Raw genomic sequence first — 18,669 nt, forward strand, 5'->3', positions numbered from 1 at the left:
AATGACACTTTGATTTAAGACTACTAATGTTTTAGGTTTAAACCTGCCAAGTATTTGTTGTATGGGACCCCTTTCAAATATCTATTTTATTATATTTTTGGTATTTGTTTTCATAGAAGCAACAGAAATACTTACATTAAATGTCTAACTCTCGGTTCAAGAAATCAACCTGGTGACAGACAGACAGAGAAATCTTAGTAAACGGGTTTCCATTTTACCCTTTAGATACCTAAAATGATGAACATATAAAGTGTTTTTGTTTTTAATTATGCTATTATAATTTTCTACATAGTAAAAACGAGATATGCGCATGAAGGTATAGTATAATGAGATGGGCCATGAATCATAAAATTTGCATAGGTTAAATGTGTCCTATATGCATATCGTAAGTGACCTAAATGCGCACTGAAAGATTTTTTGATTTATCTCCGTGTCTTAAGTTTTTTATAAGTAATTTTATGTCATTTTATGCCCTTAAATAATTAGAATTTAATCATTAATTGCCATATAAATACTTACGTAAGAAGTAATAAAGAATAAGGTTTCGTTAGCTTTTGCTATGATTTCATAAAAAGAATATATTTCGCATTTTATTTTGCGATTTGAACAAGGACTTGCCTTACATAAGCATACTTAGAATGAAAACAAACTACTGCTAACTAGTATGTAAATTCAAATTGTTTCGGAGGAACAAAAAATCTAATCGCAGAATGCAGTGTAGTGTAAATAAAAATGCAGCAACTTGACTCGAACATGACAAGGTCATTTCTAATCATTACCGCATATCTTTTCAGTAAATAATATACTACGCTAGTTTACATGTTCTTAGAATGAGGTTCAATACCGGTCCCGCCATTTCTGAGAATTTTTTATCTGTACTAGTTTTCATAACAGCTAGCGCCATCTAGTAGTTGCAGTGTGAAATTAAAAATAGCATTAATTAAATTACGTAGAATTTTTAATGAAAAGCTTTATGTTCACTTCAAATAAAAATGTGTACGAAGAATGTCTAGTAATAAAGTTAATTTATAAGAAATTTCTTTCATAAATAATGTTCTTGTTTTTATAAAAGAAAAGTAGTTATGAAGAGCTTGCGAGTTATGTGCTTCAATATGTTTATACATTTTGCTTTTCAATTTATTACTTCCCTTAAAACTTTAAGGGCCTGTTTAATAGTGTACGAATAAGTGTCAAATAACCTCCCTGTTAGATAAAATAGCAACTAATATCAAAATTCCTTCAGGCAAGCTATCTAATACATATCTAATAAATACGCTTATCCACAATATATCAGACCCGTTTGCTCGTAAATCTTGACAACCATAAATCAAACTTATTAAAAACTCAATAAAAACAACAAAATCAATATTACAAAAATAACACTTCACAGCTTCGATATTTATTCATCAGGCGTCACAAACTTCTGGTCGTTTCTATATAAATAGCGCGTATAATAACTCGCGAAAGGGTTGAGCTCCCCTGCTTTACTTCCTCATATAGTTTTTATTTCCCTTGGGAAGTTTGAGTTTCCCCTTTAGTCTTTAAGTAGTAATAACTATTTTTATTAGAAGCTAGCAATAGTTCGCTACTTCGCCTGTATAGTGTGTAACTTTCAAGATATTCCTGTGATATTTTTAGAAGAGTACATAAAGATATGTGTAGTCACAGTAGTAGAAGTAGCAAAATGTTTGGTTTACTTAAAAATGCACAATTTAAAACTGTCTTAATTTTATCATAACTGAAAATCATAACACACTACATAGTTCCCGTACACATCTATTTTTTACTAGTGCGAAGACACTAGTTGGTAGCGAAAATGACGTCAAATATCACTAAGTAATTAACTAAAATATTTCTGAAGCTGACGTAAAAATATCAAACCACCATATTTTGAGCAAAAAAGCTTATTTCATTTCATTTCAAACAGCATCAATTGCTCTAAGACTCAAGTGTATTGAACTCTACATTATTGTCACATCACATACGTGACTATAATCACAAAATCACACAATTACCTTATAAAAAAATATAACAGTTCAAAGAAAAATCTTGATAATCTTATCGCTATATTACTTTCGGCTATATTCACCTCTAATCGGTCACTGGCTTTTATGGGCGTTATTTAGACTTATGATTACAATATGAAAACCTAGGTAATACTGGTTTAACACTTAATTACTATAAAGTTATGTACACATTTACGCGTTTATTCGTAAGCTAGCGGCCCGCAACAAAATCTGTGGCGTTTTAAAGATCTAAGCATACAAACATACACACATACAGACATAGAGACAGACTGAGTCTGTATCGAATTTTGTTTCAATGAGGCGAACTTCAAAACTGTATGTTTTTTTAATCTAGTTGAATAAATACAACGAATTTGAAGTCAGTATACTATCGCTACTTAGCATTTCAAACTAAAATAATTAGCAATATTTCTGTATCAAAAACTGAAGTAAATTTTGGTTAATGTTCTCTTTTAAAACCATATTATGGTTTATGGGGATTATCATGTTCAGGTTAAAATTGTCTCCCTTTAAATAAAGATAAAAAAGAGACCATTCTGTAAATCACCGCTCTACGGAATATGAAAAAATACCCAGGCACAATATAATTTACGAAAAATACCCAGGCAGTTTAATAATTTAATTTTCACGCGAGTCTCTCCATGTGTTACAATAAAAAGCCTTAGTTCAAACTCACCTTTATTGTAAAACCTAGGCGATAATTCAATATTTAGTGTTATTATATTCACACGACAGCGGTTTAGTTGAAATAATTACGATAATAGAAGCACGAATCAATCTTCTTAGCGTTGTTTAGAAACATCAAACGTTGCGGTGAGCGCGTCACGACGAGGTGAAATTGTTTCTTACCACAGTACCTACTTGAATAATAATGTGCAAATAAAAAATAACTTTAGAAGATTTACATTAAAATGACTAAAAGTAGGCAGAAATATAGGTTATTATATTCTCTAACACCTAATAATTGTTTTTAGGTTTGATGAAATCAGAGGGCCTTTACCAAATGCTTTGCGAATTCTCTGCAAATTCATCTACGTTTCATAATTGCAAGGGATTATTTTTTTTTTTTAAACGTCTTAGTCTATTTCGAAGACCTATTGATATACCTAAGAATTAAGAGGTCATTGACCACCTAGAAAAATGTATCACTAATAGAAATAATAACTTTGTGTATTTGAATACATACACATAAACCTTATTTTGGCAAAAATACCCTCTCTTTTCCATGCTATGAATTTCATATGGTAGTGGGATCAGCCTACCTAATCTTTCACCTCCACTTCGCTTTATCCTGGACATCGTCTTTGGAAACCTCACACTCACTATCTTTCTGCACTACAGTAATAAAATACTATCCCTCTTAATCATTTAAATAAATGAAGTTATGAAAGGCTTATAAAGTGTTTTGTTTCTTTCACTCCTTAGCGAAATGAAAGAGAGAAAACATAAATTATAGTAGCTTTTTAACTAAAATAGGTTTATAGTATGTTTATGAATAAGACGGTATGATTATAATATAATGTTGTTTGTTCCTTGTTTTCTCAAATACTTATGACAGTGTCTGAGCTCTATCGGAGTGGAAACTTAATTAGCGCCTATCTATCGGGTCGCCTAACCAAAGTTGATTGGCGCTCCAATCTATCTAAAAATACACACGCTCGATTGATTTGTAAGTCTTTGTAAGCAAAGTTATTATTAGACACCGTCATAACATAGTAGGGACGTCATAGGTATATTTAGTGTTGAGGAGAGTAGCTCTATGTACTCCAAGTGTCATTCTTACCTATGAGTCCTAGATGAGTTGATGATCAACTTAATGTACTTCTTACTGTTAGAAATATTTTGTATCCTACGTGTGATGTAGTACCTAGAAGGAAATGTCAATAACACTTTGGACGTCTCGTCGGTAATATACATGACTAGTCATAGAGGCTTTGCTGGCTTTGGAAGCTTGAGTTGCTGATATCAAAATATGTAAAAGTTTAAACTATAATTAAATTCGTCCATGGTTTTAATTATTTAAAATGATGTCATGGCGACGAGTTTAATAATATAATTGAAGCCGCTTATTAAAATATTTTGAATCAAAAATATATAATATGTATGCAAATACATACAAAGTTTGCAATTTAGAAAAATGTATTCCATGGATTTTTTTGTGGAAATGTAAATCAGCTGGACAAGAGCCTCCTTCCGGGATGAGGCAGGGGTATGTCCTAAAATCCACCACCAGGGGTATGGCCATCGCCTAATTAAGCAATAAATGTTAACGCCACATTATCAAAAATACTTAACAAATAATCTAAAACAAGCTCAAAAAGATATCTTAAAGTGCTCTAAAATAAACAATTTATTATTCAAAATTCTAAAAATACATAGATCACAAACATTTTTTCACAAACCGTTTTGTAGACACACCTACACTGGTGCTTAAATATTTATCAAAAAAAAACGCCTGATGACATGTGTTTTATTTAATGTTATTTGCTTTTAGTCTACGCTGTATGACTAAGCAAATAATTTAGAATTAGGAGATAACATCAATAATGCTTGAAACTACTTGGGTGGTCCAGTACTGTGTGACGACTGGTCATCGCGAGGTTTTGGGTATCCAATTATGACACCTAAGTATCGGGTTTTCCTGTTGTAATTTGTAATGGCGGGGATTTTTTAAATGTTTCCAAATGATTGTAGACATTGTATGCAGAATGGGACTTAAAAACAGTTACCAAAATGTAGCTTTAGAATAATGAAGCGTGATGTAATAAAATATACCTATATATTTTTTCTAAATGTTCAGTTATATACGTTATACGATCGTTATATACTTTCTGTAACGTACTCGCACATTGTACAGACATACGAATAACAAAATATACATACAAGTAGCTCAAGAACACGTCAATAAACCGCGTAATATTCTAATTCATACATTTTCTACGAGTCAATCACTCCAGGTGTTAACACATCACATTCCTAACAAAATTAAAATGTTTATCACGATGTCTATTCGGGTTTTCCCACACGAGGACCAAAAGGTTCAATACCCCTGCTATTTAGTGGTATCGCATGAAAATAGATTATGTAAACAGTTCTGGTGTTAAAACATTATATGAACTGAAAATAACAGGTATTTTGTTCGGCAAAAACTTGATTGTGTGTTTTTTATGTGATAATCGTATACCTACCTACATACAATTTTGTTAGTATCGTCACGATTTCAACATTTTGTTGGTCTGCAAAGAAATTATTGTATTGTATTGTATCTAGAACATCGAGGACCGTCGTCAGAATCGCGGGATTTTGGGGAAAAATTGCCAGTTTCCCTTGGGAAATACTTGGAGTTGTTTTGGTAAACAAATTGTGTTGGAAATCTTTAATTGTTATTAAATGTTGTTTTGATCTAAAAATTCCACAGTAAATCAATAAAAGAAACGAAAAGATTTTTAATTAAACAATATCCCATCCTAATGTAGCTAAAAAACATGCAACAAAGTGTCAAAACTCGATTTGACAGGTTATATTCCCGCCAATTTGCCGTAAAACACCTGTCACAAACTTCCAGAAACTTTGTTTGCGCCCACAAACACGTGCCTACAAAAACAATCGCCCTTTTTTGGCGGCATAACTGGCAATAAGGCAGTGTCGGAAACTCATCAACAGTCGGAAGGCATTCGGCCATCATTCGGCAAAGGTCGGTGACCGGGTTCGGCTCCATGGCCGTTCATTCGCCTCGTAAGACTATTTACACTCAGTGCCAAGGTGAGGGACGCAACCGAGGAATGATTAGAACATTGCGAAAATATTGTTCTAAATATTGATTCAAGCTATTTTTGATACGTTTTCTTTGAATCTGATTCAAAATTATTCGATACCCAATTCGCAGAACAGTACTAAATACATTATTATTTACATTAACAATCTCAAAGGTTGATGACATCTAAGCTAACAAAAAAGAGGTACATTTAATTTCTCTACGACATACAAAGTTAAAAATAAATAGGTAAGTGTCTAAGGGATTTCTTTCGGCTTCTTTAATTTATTGTTTAAAGCCGTTTAGATAAGCATCACAATCGTGACATGTCACATTTGAATGTCTTTCCTAGTGACAGTAGCGAAAGCACCATTAAAACCCGTTCTGAATTTATGAGCCGACAAAAAAATGGTTTGTAAATTCAAGGCGTGTATTTAAATTGCGCCTAAATGTCAATAGCGTTTATTATGAGTAATAATCATAGAGAACGTGATTTAAAAATAGATGACAAAGTAATTTAAAAACAAAACGCAGAAAAACAAAATTGTTTAGCCAGTCAGCACTTTTAAATTTCAACATTCTTAATTTAAATAGGTATTCTTACAACATTACGTAGCAATTTTATTTATTTTTCATATGAGTGATTTTAAATTTCGAAAGTTTTTACTTTTTATTATTCGAAAATGAAATAGTGCGTTTTAAATCATTGTAATTTGTAAAGAAATATTCATTTGTTTATAATGTAAACCACTTTAAAACATTATTTATTGTGTGTTTTTTATTATTTCAGTTGCAAGTTTTCTGTATAAATATCTATAGTAGTATTTGTAGTGTACAAATGCCTTAACAGAATAATATTTGAAGTGCAATTTAGCAGCCGTTAAATTGATGAGCGAGCCGCGCTTTAAGTGCTGCTGATTCTATCACTCATGTAGTTTTTTATAGTCGTAGCAGCGCGCATAGCAATGATAATTTCAAGATGATTTCGAAAAAAATTTATCGTTTGGACGAACGTAAGGAAATTATTTTATACAATTAAGAATATATACGTTTCCTGTCAGTGGAATAGGCGTAAGCAGTTACTTTTTTTAAGACAAATCCATGTTGAAATATTTGCAAACGCCTCAACAGGTATAAAGTTTGCAAAATAAAACAAAACAAGCTTTAAAAACGTGGGTGTATAAACCTATGATGTAATGTGACTCCATAAAATGTATTCAAAATAACTTAAAAGGGCGTTTCCTTAATCTCCAAAAGAAAATAAATAACACAACCATTTATTTTAATTAGATATAAGATACAACTCGAATCACCCAATATATTATGTAAATGTTCGAAAAAAAGAAAAAGAACAAGCGATATTCGTCTCTATGTTGCGAACATAGTACTAATGTATTATATTTTTTATCTAAGTTGGCGTAACGGCAAGACAGTACGTTGACCGCGGCCTGCCTACATACTTATGTTGCAATAACGATATAGGTAAACAAAATGGTGGACCATTTTTGGCGCGAAACTTGCCGAAAAAAAGTATAGAGCGGCGACAATAAATTGGATTATCAGTGTTTTGATTAAAATTTTTGATAAATAGATTTATTCTGTTTATAGGATCGTAAAATAGTTTTCCTGCGGGGGAATTTTTTTTTTTTTATTAATAGCCACTACGGTAGCTTTTATGCATGATGCAATAAGAATATACGATATTTTTTATTAAAGCCTAAGTGGGTCCTGTAATATTTTTTATCCTTTTTTGCAGTGTGGGTCAAACTTGCAGATTCTTAATTTAATGGTTGTTAATCACTTTAAATGACAATAGCGTATAACTACTATACTAGATGTATCAGAATCGTAGTTATATTAGGCGTTTTGAATACATAAATATACAATAATAAAAATACTCCACCAACAACTTTACTTAAAATAGGACTAGTGAAAAAATAAGTGGCAACTTACAACAAGTTGCGTGGCTTGTATGTTTGTCATGGACTCATGGTAGAGGTCAATGCCTTATTTATTTTTTAAATTACGAGAAAAGCCATGATGTCACTCACAAACATCGTGTTTGTCGGAAAATTTCGCTTTACGGCTTTACCGTGTGTTGGCGTCGGCTTCATATATTTTACCAAAACTTTTGGTTAGGGCACGGAGTCCAGAGTCTGATTGATGATTCTGTTTGACCATATAATACGTTTTGTCACTGGTTTTTTGAGGTACTGAATAAAAAAGGTTAATAGTCATTATTTTTATGATTGAAGTGATGTCCAAAAATGCATTTTTGATGAAAACGGTGCAAATGTTTTGCACTGTTTTTGATAATGATATTGTATACAGGAGTAAGAGATAACTTAATAGCTCAACATGGGCATTCTATTTCTTGTATAGCTTAAAAATGACATACCTAATGGCTTAGTAAACTGGGCACTTTATATTCGAATTATTTTACCATCCACATATTTCAAAAACAGTAAACAATAGCTCAAAGAAATAAAACACCGATCCAACATTATAATTATCTATTTTTTAGTGCCACATAAAACTAGTCGGGTTCATATAAACCATATTTCACAATGTCCAAATCGAAAGAGATTTTTTACGTATCAAGTTCGGAAAAATCCGCCGGGCGAGATAATTTATAGCGTATTCAAAAGCTGCGTAAAAAACAACGCATTTTAGCATAGAGTTTTACATGGGTTTAATCGACTATAATGATAGTGTATCTTCATTTTCTGATGTGTTTACGAGGGTTAATTCTATTTAATTGTAGGTAACTAGGGGTAAATACTGTATAGTCTTGATTAAACTTACTTTTAGTCTATGTTCTTAATAAAAGTGATTATTTTTTTCCGTAAAATAGCAAAAAGCAATAATGTATACACGTTGGTGAAAGCTGTTTTTAATTGTTATTGATTCTCTATTCTACATAACTTATTTCTTGAAAGGGCTTTTGATGATAATAAAATCGAAACACATCACCTATCCATTTACTTCGGAGACACTTGACTGTCAAATTTTTGATTTTTTAGCCTATGATTGTGCCAGTGCTAAGCAACGATCTCCTCCCGAAAGAGGGAAACTGTCAACGTATCAGTGCCTCGATTCTCTACCACTATCGAGTACCGACAACCGGTTAGCTATCGAATTTTGACATTTGGAGTGTAGTGCCAAGAAGTTTCCTACGACACCCGTCAGAGGCGCTGATCAGATTTTCATACAAAATTTCTCGATGACAGTTCGGTTGTCGGTAGTCGATAGTAGTAGAGAATCGAGGCACAGTTAATAACCATTTAAAAGGCTACGACAATAGCTAGCAAAATCTAGATCAAAATCCTAATAATTTGTCACGTTTATTTCCAGGAGATGCACGGAGATGTTCTGGACGAGGACTCAGAGATGACCGACTGGCTGATCGAGCGCGACTCCAAGTCGGGCGTGGTGCTACACGACCGGCTGATGACCGACGCCGCGCTAGGCGCCGCTCCCATCAAGACAGAACATTCCTACAGCCTCCACTCGGACGTCGAGTCCGCTCCCCCCTCGCCACACCATACCAAAGTCGATGGTGAGTACAAAAAATACATAGATATTGTTCTCTTAGACGAGTCTTTATCTATTATCATGACTTCAAGTGGATTAAGAGAAGCTCGTGGCTAAGGAACAACAGCGCACGGATTGAATTCCTAAGTCAAGTTACGCTTGCCGAGGTTGGTCTTTGGATGGGTGGCCGAGTTCCTCCATGTTTCGGAAGACACGTTGCTTGTATTACTGCTTTTCCCCATATTATTCAAAGCGTGCTTGCTACCTTATTGATAGATCATGCTAGTTTTGCTTTAGTATGATTATTTCAGATACCTATGCATTGCGTGGTAGTCATTTGAAATAAGTAGTTTTAACAAAAACATCGTTTTATCGAATAGTTTTTGAAGAGTAGTAAATGAATATTATAACTGAATTTACCTACTAGTTAATTAATTATTTAGTGTATGATTAAAATTAAAAAACACAAACACCAATTTCTACTGAATAAATTATTCGAAGAGTCGACAGAGTTCAACAGTCATTTATCAAAGCTAATAATATAATTGAATACACTACAATTTTCAAAGAATATTAATTTTAATAATAGAAACTACCTGTTACAAGAGTTGAGTCTTAAACAAATTATCACTAACCCTACTAAAACTATACTTAAATGAGAAAGTGGTTCGATCTATCTATTTCTTTCTCTCTCACTTCCTTCTTCCTAAATAAATGACCCAATTTTAATGACATTTTGTGCAAACATAATTTGAGACCCGAAATATGGCTAGGATAGTTTCTATCCCGGAAATCCCAATGGAAAGGAACCATGTTGGTACTAAACTAGGGAACTATATCCGTGAACAGAGTAGTAGACAAGAGCTAATATCTAATAAACATTTAAATAAAATACACAAACATTATTCGACAAGAGTCATAAGTTTGAGGATTAATGGAGTACAAATACACTAAAAGTTGGAAAGAAAACTCGATAATAACCAGTTTAAAGAACTCGTTTGACGGCGGTTCACGTGAACGATTGAACGATTTACATCACAATGCGGGATGGCGTAATATGTGTAATACGGTGATATGGGCTCAGGGATTTAGGTACAATGTTTTAAAAGATATTGAAGTAAAATAAATTAGGCTTGTTGCTTTGTAATGCTTATAAGTTCTACAACACAATTTTGGAAGTAATTCAATGTCCCTTACTCTTGGCTAGCGTATTGAACTAAACGCTTAACTCCTCCCTCATTACGGGAGGAGATCCTTGCCTAGCGGCGTGACAGTCGTGGATGTTTATTATGTGTGTATTTTACTGCACAGTAACGCGATTTTCAACGGTCGGTACATAAGCTAATGTTTGCCTTTTTAAAATGACATGTAGAAAATAGTTATTGCAAAATCCGCTGGGAGCGCTGATTAGTATTTCATAAAAAACCCTGTCAATAGCTGCTCGGTGTCGATAGTCGATAGTAGTTGGAAATCGCCCATCAATTGTTCCAGTCCCTTCCAGAATCCTCTACGAGTGCAACCACAGAGCACATACCTAGTAGTGTTTTATTTTTCTAGAATTATTTTTCTCTCTTTTTTCAATATTGCACGTGACGATAAATTTCGGTTACACACGTAACTTTTAAATGTCAGAGGAGCATACCGTGGGTTTGAACTCAAACAAGCGTGGGAGGACAATTGTTGCACCAGTTTATTTTAGCTACTCTTAAATATGTAAATAGTAGACTGAAAATAGATACAGAAAATAATGGTTAAAATTACAAACCACTTCTGTTAAAATTTTAATGATAAGCAAATTTAATATCTGCCTCTTTGGTACTGTGGTTTTAAGGTTGTCTACACTTCAACTAGTACGTCGGGTTCGATTCCCACACGGACAAATACTTGTGTAACCCTCAAATTGTCGTTTCGAGTTAGTAATGCAATGTTTTTCCAGTATCGATTTCAGACAACTAGCTAACTAATGACAAGTTTTGTATGAAAACCTAAACAGAGTTGGTGCCGTAGTTACTCAATTTTAGGTATATTTTAAATGTCAAACTCCCGATACCCGCGGCGATAGTACCGTTTCCAGAAAATCGTTCTACTGGTTGTCTTTGTATCCATTTCTTGTATGTTTATAAAAGCGCGACACAAGACCATTTCTAAGGACGGGATTTGCCTTTAAAAACATATAAAGAGCAAACAAAATAAAATGCATTCGCGTATGCAATATTTACCGTTAATGTTGTGTGAACTGATAACCTTATTGTACACGTATTATAATCTGGATCCCGTATGCACCAATTAACCTATTTTTATAAGTGCATTACAGATAATATTATATTGTTACTTTAACAAGTGCAAATAACTGATTTAAGAATGAGTTTATAAATTGAGTGCAATTTCTTGACCGGTCTTTTGTATTTTATTTTATAAATTGGCTACAATTGCATGATTAAAGATTTCGTAGCTTTTGTAAAGAAAATACTTACGTAATGACTTAAGTCGATTATTAGAAAATGGGTTCTATTAGTAATATCCCTCATAAAATACCTATCCATCGTAATGACGTCAAAAAATAATATTTTCATGTCAAGGAATTGCACTATCGTAGCAAATTTTACACATTTATAACTATTTTTAATTGCCCTTTTATGCTTTCGAATCATTGTACGAAAATAATATAAGTCTCATATCGTAAAGAAGCTGTAAGAAAATAAAATGTAAAACACAATTTCAAGTACGAAAAACGATAGTAGATCTTCAAAAATCCTTTACTAACAACTATTCAAAAATACTATGTAGAAATGACTCGAAATATCGCAATACATAAAATGGTAGTTTAAAACAATGCGACAGCGATGACCTCGTCCATTGTCAACAACCTGCGACCTTGTGTCAATGAAAGCCTACCATTGTTACGTCACAAATGTTTTATGTATAATGTATATTCAATCGTTTGTTCATCTTTTGTGTGGGGCGTGAGAACTTGGCTGTTTCACATTTTCAATTTCAATTTAAGTGATGATTAAAGATGTCACTTTTTGCTGCTTTATTTGCAGAGTTATGTGATAGCAACTTCTAAGCTCTTGTTTAAAAAGTAGAAATATATGAAATAATCAAAACTTTAGGACTGACTCAAGGCTTTACCCTTCCCTATTTTGGGAGGAGACCCTTGCCCTGAACTGGGTCAATAATGGGTTAAAAAAAAATATTTCAATTTTTTTAACCCATTATTGACCCATGCTAGCTTCTACTGGTGACTTCGTCCACTTAATCACGTTCAGGGTAACAAAGCATACATACTTAACATCTTTCACGTCCACCATCTTTAGAAACTTTCATATGTGTAATAGAAATTAGTAGAAAAAGCGCTCTCGAAGTAAAACGCTGATCTGAACAAAAAAAAAACAATTACAATTGCAATTGATTATTAAAGTAACTGAATATGCAAAATAAAAAGCACGTTCCGCGATAATCACACTACAATAACTGTAAGTGTTTAGTGTGTGTTTTATTTATTTAGCTTGCTCCCGTTTCTGAGGTACATTTAGCGGTAGTTTAACTATTCAATAGCGTTTAAGTTAATATAAGAAAAACAGTTTGAATAGATAAACTACCGCTAAATGTGCCTCAGAAACCGGGCTTAAGACATTTCACTCGTTGGCTTGTTCTTAGGCTCTATTCAAATTCTATTAGATTCTTTCGCCTATCGTCTTTCAACAAGGCTTTCCAGTCTTACTTAATGCGTGACATAGTGACTTAAAAGCGCTGATATATAGTTGGTACCTACATGAAAAACCTGTCTCTGTCCTATAAAAATCGCCTTCGCAATAGCTATAAAGATAGTGTAATGTAAGTATTTTAACACTAAAACCTAGTGACTCGCGAACACACTGCGTCGATAGTTTTAACAGCTGGTCCTGTAGTTTTAATGAACAGCAAATAATGATGATATCATTGCAATATACAGACCAGACGTATTGAATTATCACGTAACTTCTTCTAGAACATTCTAGTTGGACAAAATAATTTTCTTTTTCTTAAAAAATATTTTATAATTTTCAAATAATAGGAACGAAAAGTTAGTGGTACCTTTAAGAACCTAGACCAGATTTACTTAAATTTATATATTGTTAAATAATTATCCTGTAGTTCGAGTATTTAGATGATTTACATGACTAAACCAAATAGCTCTGGTTATGTTCACAAAATTAAATGACTGAATGAGTAACCAACGCCAACATACTCAATTGCTAGTCACACGGGTACTTTCAAGACTTAAAACCCCCCGTCCATATACCACATAGGAACTTAAAATTTGAAGCTGCGATTGGTTGACCCCAAGGCCTAAAAAACTTTATTCAAAGCACGAATTGGACTTCAAAACTATACCACTTTACTAATTACATAATTAGATCAAAAGCAATACTAACATTATCGTATTAGTCATGTCTTATCAGAATTTCTCTAACACATTATAAACAGATAATGTTCTTTATCACATGAATCAGTTTCGTGAATGTACACATGTTTACTGATAACACTTGACACTTGCAGTTACAATGTGCGTGGACGCAGGTGCCTTATCTTATCAATACTATTTTGATAATTATTTGAGGTCATATGGTCAAAATGCACGAGTTGTTTTAGATTCTATTGTAAACATGGTACTTTGTTGTGCAGTTGATAAACTTCCGGTTTCTGCGGTACATTTAGCGGTAGTTTATCTATTCAATAACGTTTAAACTCATATAAAAAACGCTATTCAATAGATAAACTACCGCTAAATGTACTCAGTAACCGGGGGTTAGAGATAGAAGTACAGGCATGTATGTAGTTGTATGGTTTCTTAATGAATTGTTTTCATGCTTGTATGGAACTTGAATATTTATAGTTTTTGTTTGCTATGCTACATTGTATGTAACGCAGTTATCCTTAGGAATGTTAAAGGGTTCACGTATAACAATTAAAAAAGTAAGTTAACACTTCATTTGCAATTATGCTGATGATCGTTGCAATATTTTTATTCTTTATTCCGCCCTGTGTTTAACTGAAACATAAGGTTGGCTATTAGAGAACACGAGAAAGACTATTCATTTATTTATTGCAACACAGATCTTAAGGCGTTTCAGGTTTGGTACTAAGTACAGTCACAATATAAACACTAGGGTCTAGTATTTTCTAGCAGCTACCTAGAAGTGCTACATAAAACAAACTCTTTACTATGTTGCTATAAATAGTGTTCGTTTCAAAGGTGCATGTTGCAAGTCTATTAGTTTGAAAGTTTCAAGACGGCAGTAGTGTATTGTTCGAGAGATAAAACATGGTCCATTACCTCTCGGCTGAGGTTTACGATGCACTGCGAACACAATCTTAGTACTTGTTCCCGTTTCTAAGCATTTTTTTGTATGTGTTTCTCTATTTCAGGATACGTGGAAATGTAGAAAGGTGATATAGAAGGATACGATGTGTTTCAGAAGATATGCTTCTATAGGTTTCTTTTGGTTTAAGAATTTTAGAATTCGGTTTAGTAGTTTCCGAGATTAGCACACATAAACAAGTTAACTAAGATTATCTTATATTGTTTCTGAATGGAAATAAACCCTGCGGCCATCGCTGCGGTTTAAAGTTTAATTAAGATAACTAGATTTCGAAAAAATCACAATGACATAAATAATAGACTATCCAAAAGCTGGTAACCTTTCAAACCATTGATAGCTATAAAACATTTGACATTTGGAAATATGCAATTAATACAAAAATAAAATTCATTTCCGAGAAAAAATCTCGAAAATGTGAAGACCTTGAAAATGTACTGTTACTAAGACATTATTATTAATATGGTCCCGTAAAGGACCACAAGTTGCCAATCGTCTCGTCACTTTATAACTTTTGAACTTTAAAAATGTATCAATTATGGCCCAAGGCCGTCGTGACAACTTTTAAAGATTAGGTACCCATATACCTAAAATGTTACTTATACAAGTCTCTAAAGACAATATGTAATTAAATGCAGAAACTATTAAAATTTTACATTGAGAATTAAAACAATTATTAATTCCGCTATAGAAGAAAAAATATATAAAAAGAAAATAATTTAAAACTAAATGAAGGTACAACTTACGCCATCTAGTGTCAAAAGAACGCAACTAAATTTTCTTCCGAATGTCTTTTGAGATAAAACCGCTATCATATACTTAATGATCACCATCGAGATACACTAGAACATTCAAGAAATATATCATATTCATATCATTGAGATAAATATGACATTACCTATATTTCATATCGTAAAATTACCAAATTCTGTAATATTATGATAATACCCTGTTATCAAAGACGGGATGGAAGGCAATGCTAATCAATAATGTAATTAATGGATTAATTAGCCGCTTTAAATAATATCGGGTAAAATTGCCGTGTTGAAATAAGTGCAATATTGAGTTGTAAAAATAATGTTAGGAGTTTTTAAAACATAAATATACAGCGTTATCTGGAATATGAAATTCCGATCTCAAAAATGTTTTAGAGATTTCCTACACAGCAAACGCCTTCGTGCTAAACCACAATGACTAGTCGAAAAAAATCAAAGATCAAATAATTTATCTGTTCATTGATCTTAAGGCTTAGAACCGCAAAATAATTCCAACTCAATGAAACCTTTAACGAAACGTTTACAAAGCAACACAGAACACAGTGTGCTGTTTATTTATTTTTACAAGTTTTTATAACTATCAGCCAACCGTTACCCGTTATGCGAGCCAATCATTAAATTTAATCATGACCAGTCCGACTCTTCACTCTTTAGTAATTTGCAACTGATTTTGGTGAAAGGAACTACGGGTTAACGTACCGCGATGGGCAACGATGATTTATCTTGAAATGTCAAGTGTCTCTTTAAAGCTATGAAGTCATGGTCAACGTGATGAACACCGCTTAATTTTATGTAAATTTCCTCCACTCGTAAAAATATATTAACCATGTAATAAGGTTTCAACTTCATTCAAAAACTGTTATCAAAATGCATCAAAATCTTACTGTTATACTATTACGCATGGATACAGCTGTATTATGTATATTTTTAAAATGTATTCATAGAGTGTAGCGTATGAATTTTGATTAAAAAACAAAGCTACTGGCCTGACCATTCTTCGCTACCGGTTTTTTGGCAATAAAAATATCTTGTCGATAGCATGGAATACAATAAAATAAATTGAGAATTTGTAAAGTGCAATAAAGCCTCGCCTTGTTTGAGTGTTATTGGAAGAAAGATATATTGCTATCATATTTCAAATTGGAATCGTTTACGTACTATCAAGACCCAGTTAAAATATAAACGGAGCTATAAAAATGTATAAATACGGGACTCTATAAACTGACTACATAAAATATCGAACGATCGGTGTTTTGATTGATCTGCTGTAATTATAATTGTATCGGAAACATTGATTGAACTAGTGAAAACACTCAGGAATTTACTTGAATTTGTACAAAATTATAGTTAAACGAAGGCTTTAAAATATAAATACCGGATCAATCTGACACTGGTGGACCAAGCAATAGTGTTAATCACGGCATTCCGGGTTGTCGATTTCCTGTTAAATTCTCAAATCTAAATTAATACAGAAACGCCGGCAAACTATTTGGTTCAAGCCAATAGAGCATTAGGTACCACTTGGCTACCTTTAGGACAATATAAGTCGTGAGGAAATAAATCCTCCTAACCTAGTATAATCAAAATACACTCGACACAGTTTTAAGTTGGTTAAACTTCGTATTCCTAGAAAGGACTTCGAAACAGGGGCGTAACACGATTACACCCACGCATTGTATGATACCAGCTTCATACACTAGCGAAAATATGATATTCTAGTTATCTACTTCTATTATTATATTATTCTATCTATGTATACAGTTATCCTTAAAGCACTTAAGGTTCTTGTACGGACTGAAAAAATGCTGACAGTTTTTTAAATTTTTATTTATGAATAAACACATCAACATTTCAAACCACGTCCTAAGCCTAAGCCTCCGGGCGGCTTGAATAATTTTGGCACTAGGTTGACCACTAACCATACGACAAGACGAAGAACATTTCATTCGTAGTCCCCATATATCTAGTAACACTATACTAATCATAAATCAAGTTCAATCAACCCTAGTTACTCTTAACTTGTAATCTAACAATATTAATGAATAATAGTTTAGGCGCTAGATATCTAACGCCTAAACTGTAAATACACATTTACGCCTGTTACTAACATTGTTTCAGAACATCGTTATAACCAGTTGAAAACGCATACGTAATAGGCCTTAATGTGGTATCAAAATAAAGGCAAGTGAGACAGATGGCAGATGATGTCGTCCATAATAAATGATGTCACTATGATGCATAGAGACAGGACAATCGACTGATTTATTGAAGAAATGCTCTTACGCAACTGTTATGTTTGAAACTCTGGCGAAATATTGATCTAGATTTATTGATCTAAGTTAAAAACTGGTCTAGATTTCGAAGCCACGCCAATAAAGAAACGCTTTGTCTATTCTGTAATAGTTTTTAAAAAATAATAAGATTTTAATTTGCATGTAGCATTTGGGTTTAGGATGTCAGAGGGATTCGCTTTATTTTAATACGCGGTAGGATGTCAAATCGAAACTCAGAAAGAGAAAAACTTTATAAAATACAGAAAGACCCTTAGTAACTTTACTGCATATAACGGAGAATTACCAATCCCTTCTCAGGAAGAACTCCATAATAGGCAATTAGTGATGTGAAAATATTATTCCCTATTATAAAACGTACCGTTACAAAGTACTCGCATATTCCGTTCTATAAATTAAGTGGAACTACTTAGCGAGTCAATCACGCGTGCTCGTTCAATATTCAATGATGTAACTGTAAAAAAACAACAAAAAAAAACGTTCGACGATGCGCGTACGCATTGATTAAGTAATTATTGATTACTTGTGGATCCTCTATGTTGTTCTGTAGTTCACATTCACACCATTAGTGTTATAAAGTACTATAATAATATAGACATGGTTTTTTAATGCAAACTGTAAGAAAATGTACGATAGGTAGTCGGTGAGTGAAGAGGCGAAAAGGATTACTGTTTATTTTTAACGAGAGACCCATGTCTGAACGTGAGACACTGTAATAGAATAGTCTGTATGATTGATCATCTTAACGTTTTCAAGAATATCTTTTAGTTCAGAATGGGAGAAGTGAAGGGAAAATTACGATATGGGAAAAGTATTTAAGGACTACATCAATATCATAAGAAATCGTCTAGAAATAAAAGTGACACACTGGTAAATTATCACGTTACAAATTGTTCTGACCTTTCACCTGACATTATATGACAA

At 33.0% G+C, this 18,669-nt stretch overlaps 1 protein-coding gene across 1 annotated transcript in view; it reads left to right on the forward strand.

The window, feature by feature from the left end:
• Positions 1–18,669, forward strand: part of CrebA (Cyclic-AMP response element binding protein A) — a 137,354-nt gene that overhangs the window by 107,321 nt on the left and 11,364 nt on the right. The window contains exon 2 of the mRNA XM_076116592.1: positions 9,136–9,340. Coding sequence (XP_075972707.1) covers positions 9,136–9,340 — 205 coding nt within the window. The remainder of the gene's footprint in view (positions 1–9,135; positions 9,341–18,669) is intronic.

This window comes from Anticarsia gemmatalis, chromosome 7, assembly GCF_050436995.1.
Source record: "Anticarsia gemmatalis isolate Benzon Research Colony breed Stoneville strain chromosome 7, ilAntGemm2 primary, whole genome shotgun sequence".
In the NCBI taxonomy this organism is placed as follows: domain Eukaryota; kingdom Metazoa; phylum Arthropoda; class Insecta; order Lepidoptera; family Erebidae; genus Anticarsia; species Anticarsia gemmatalis.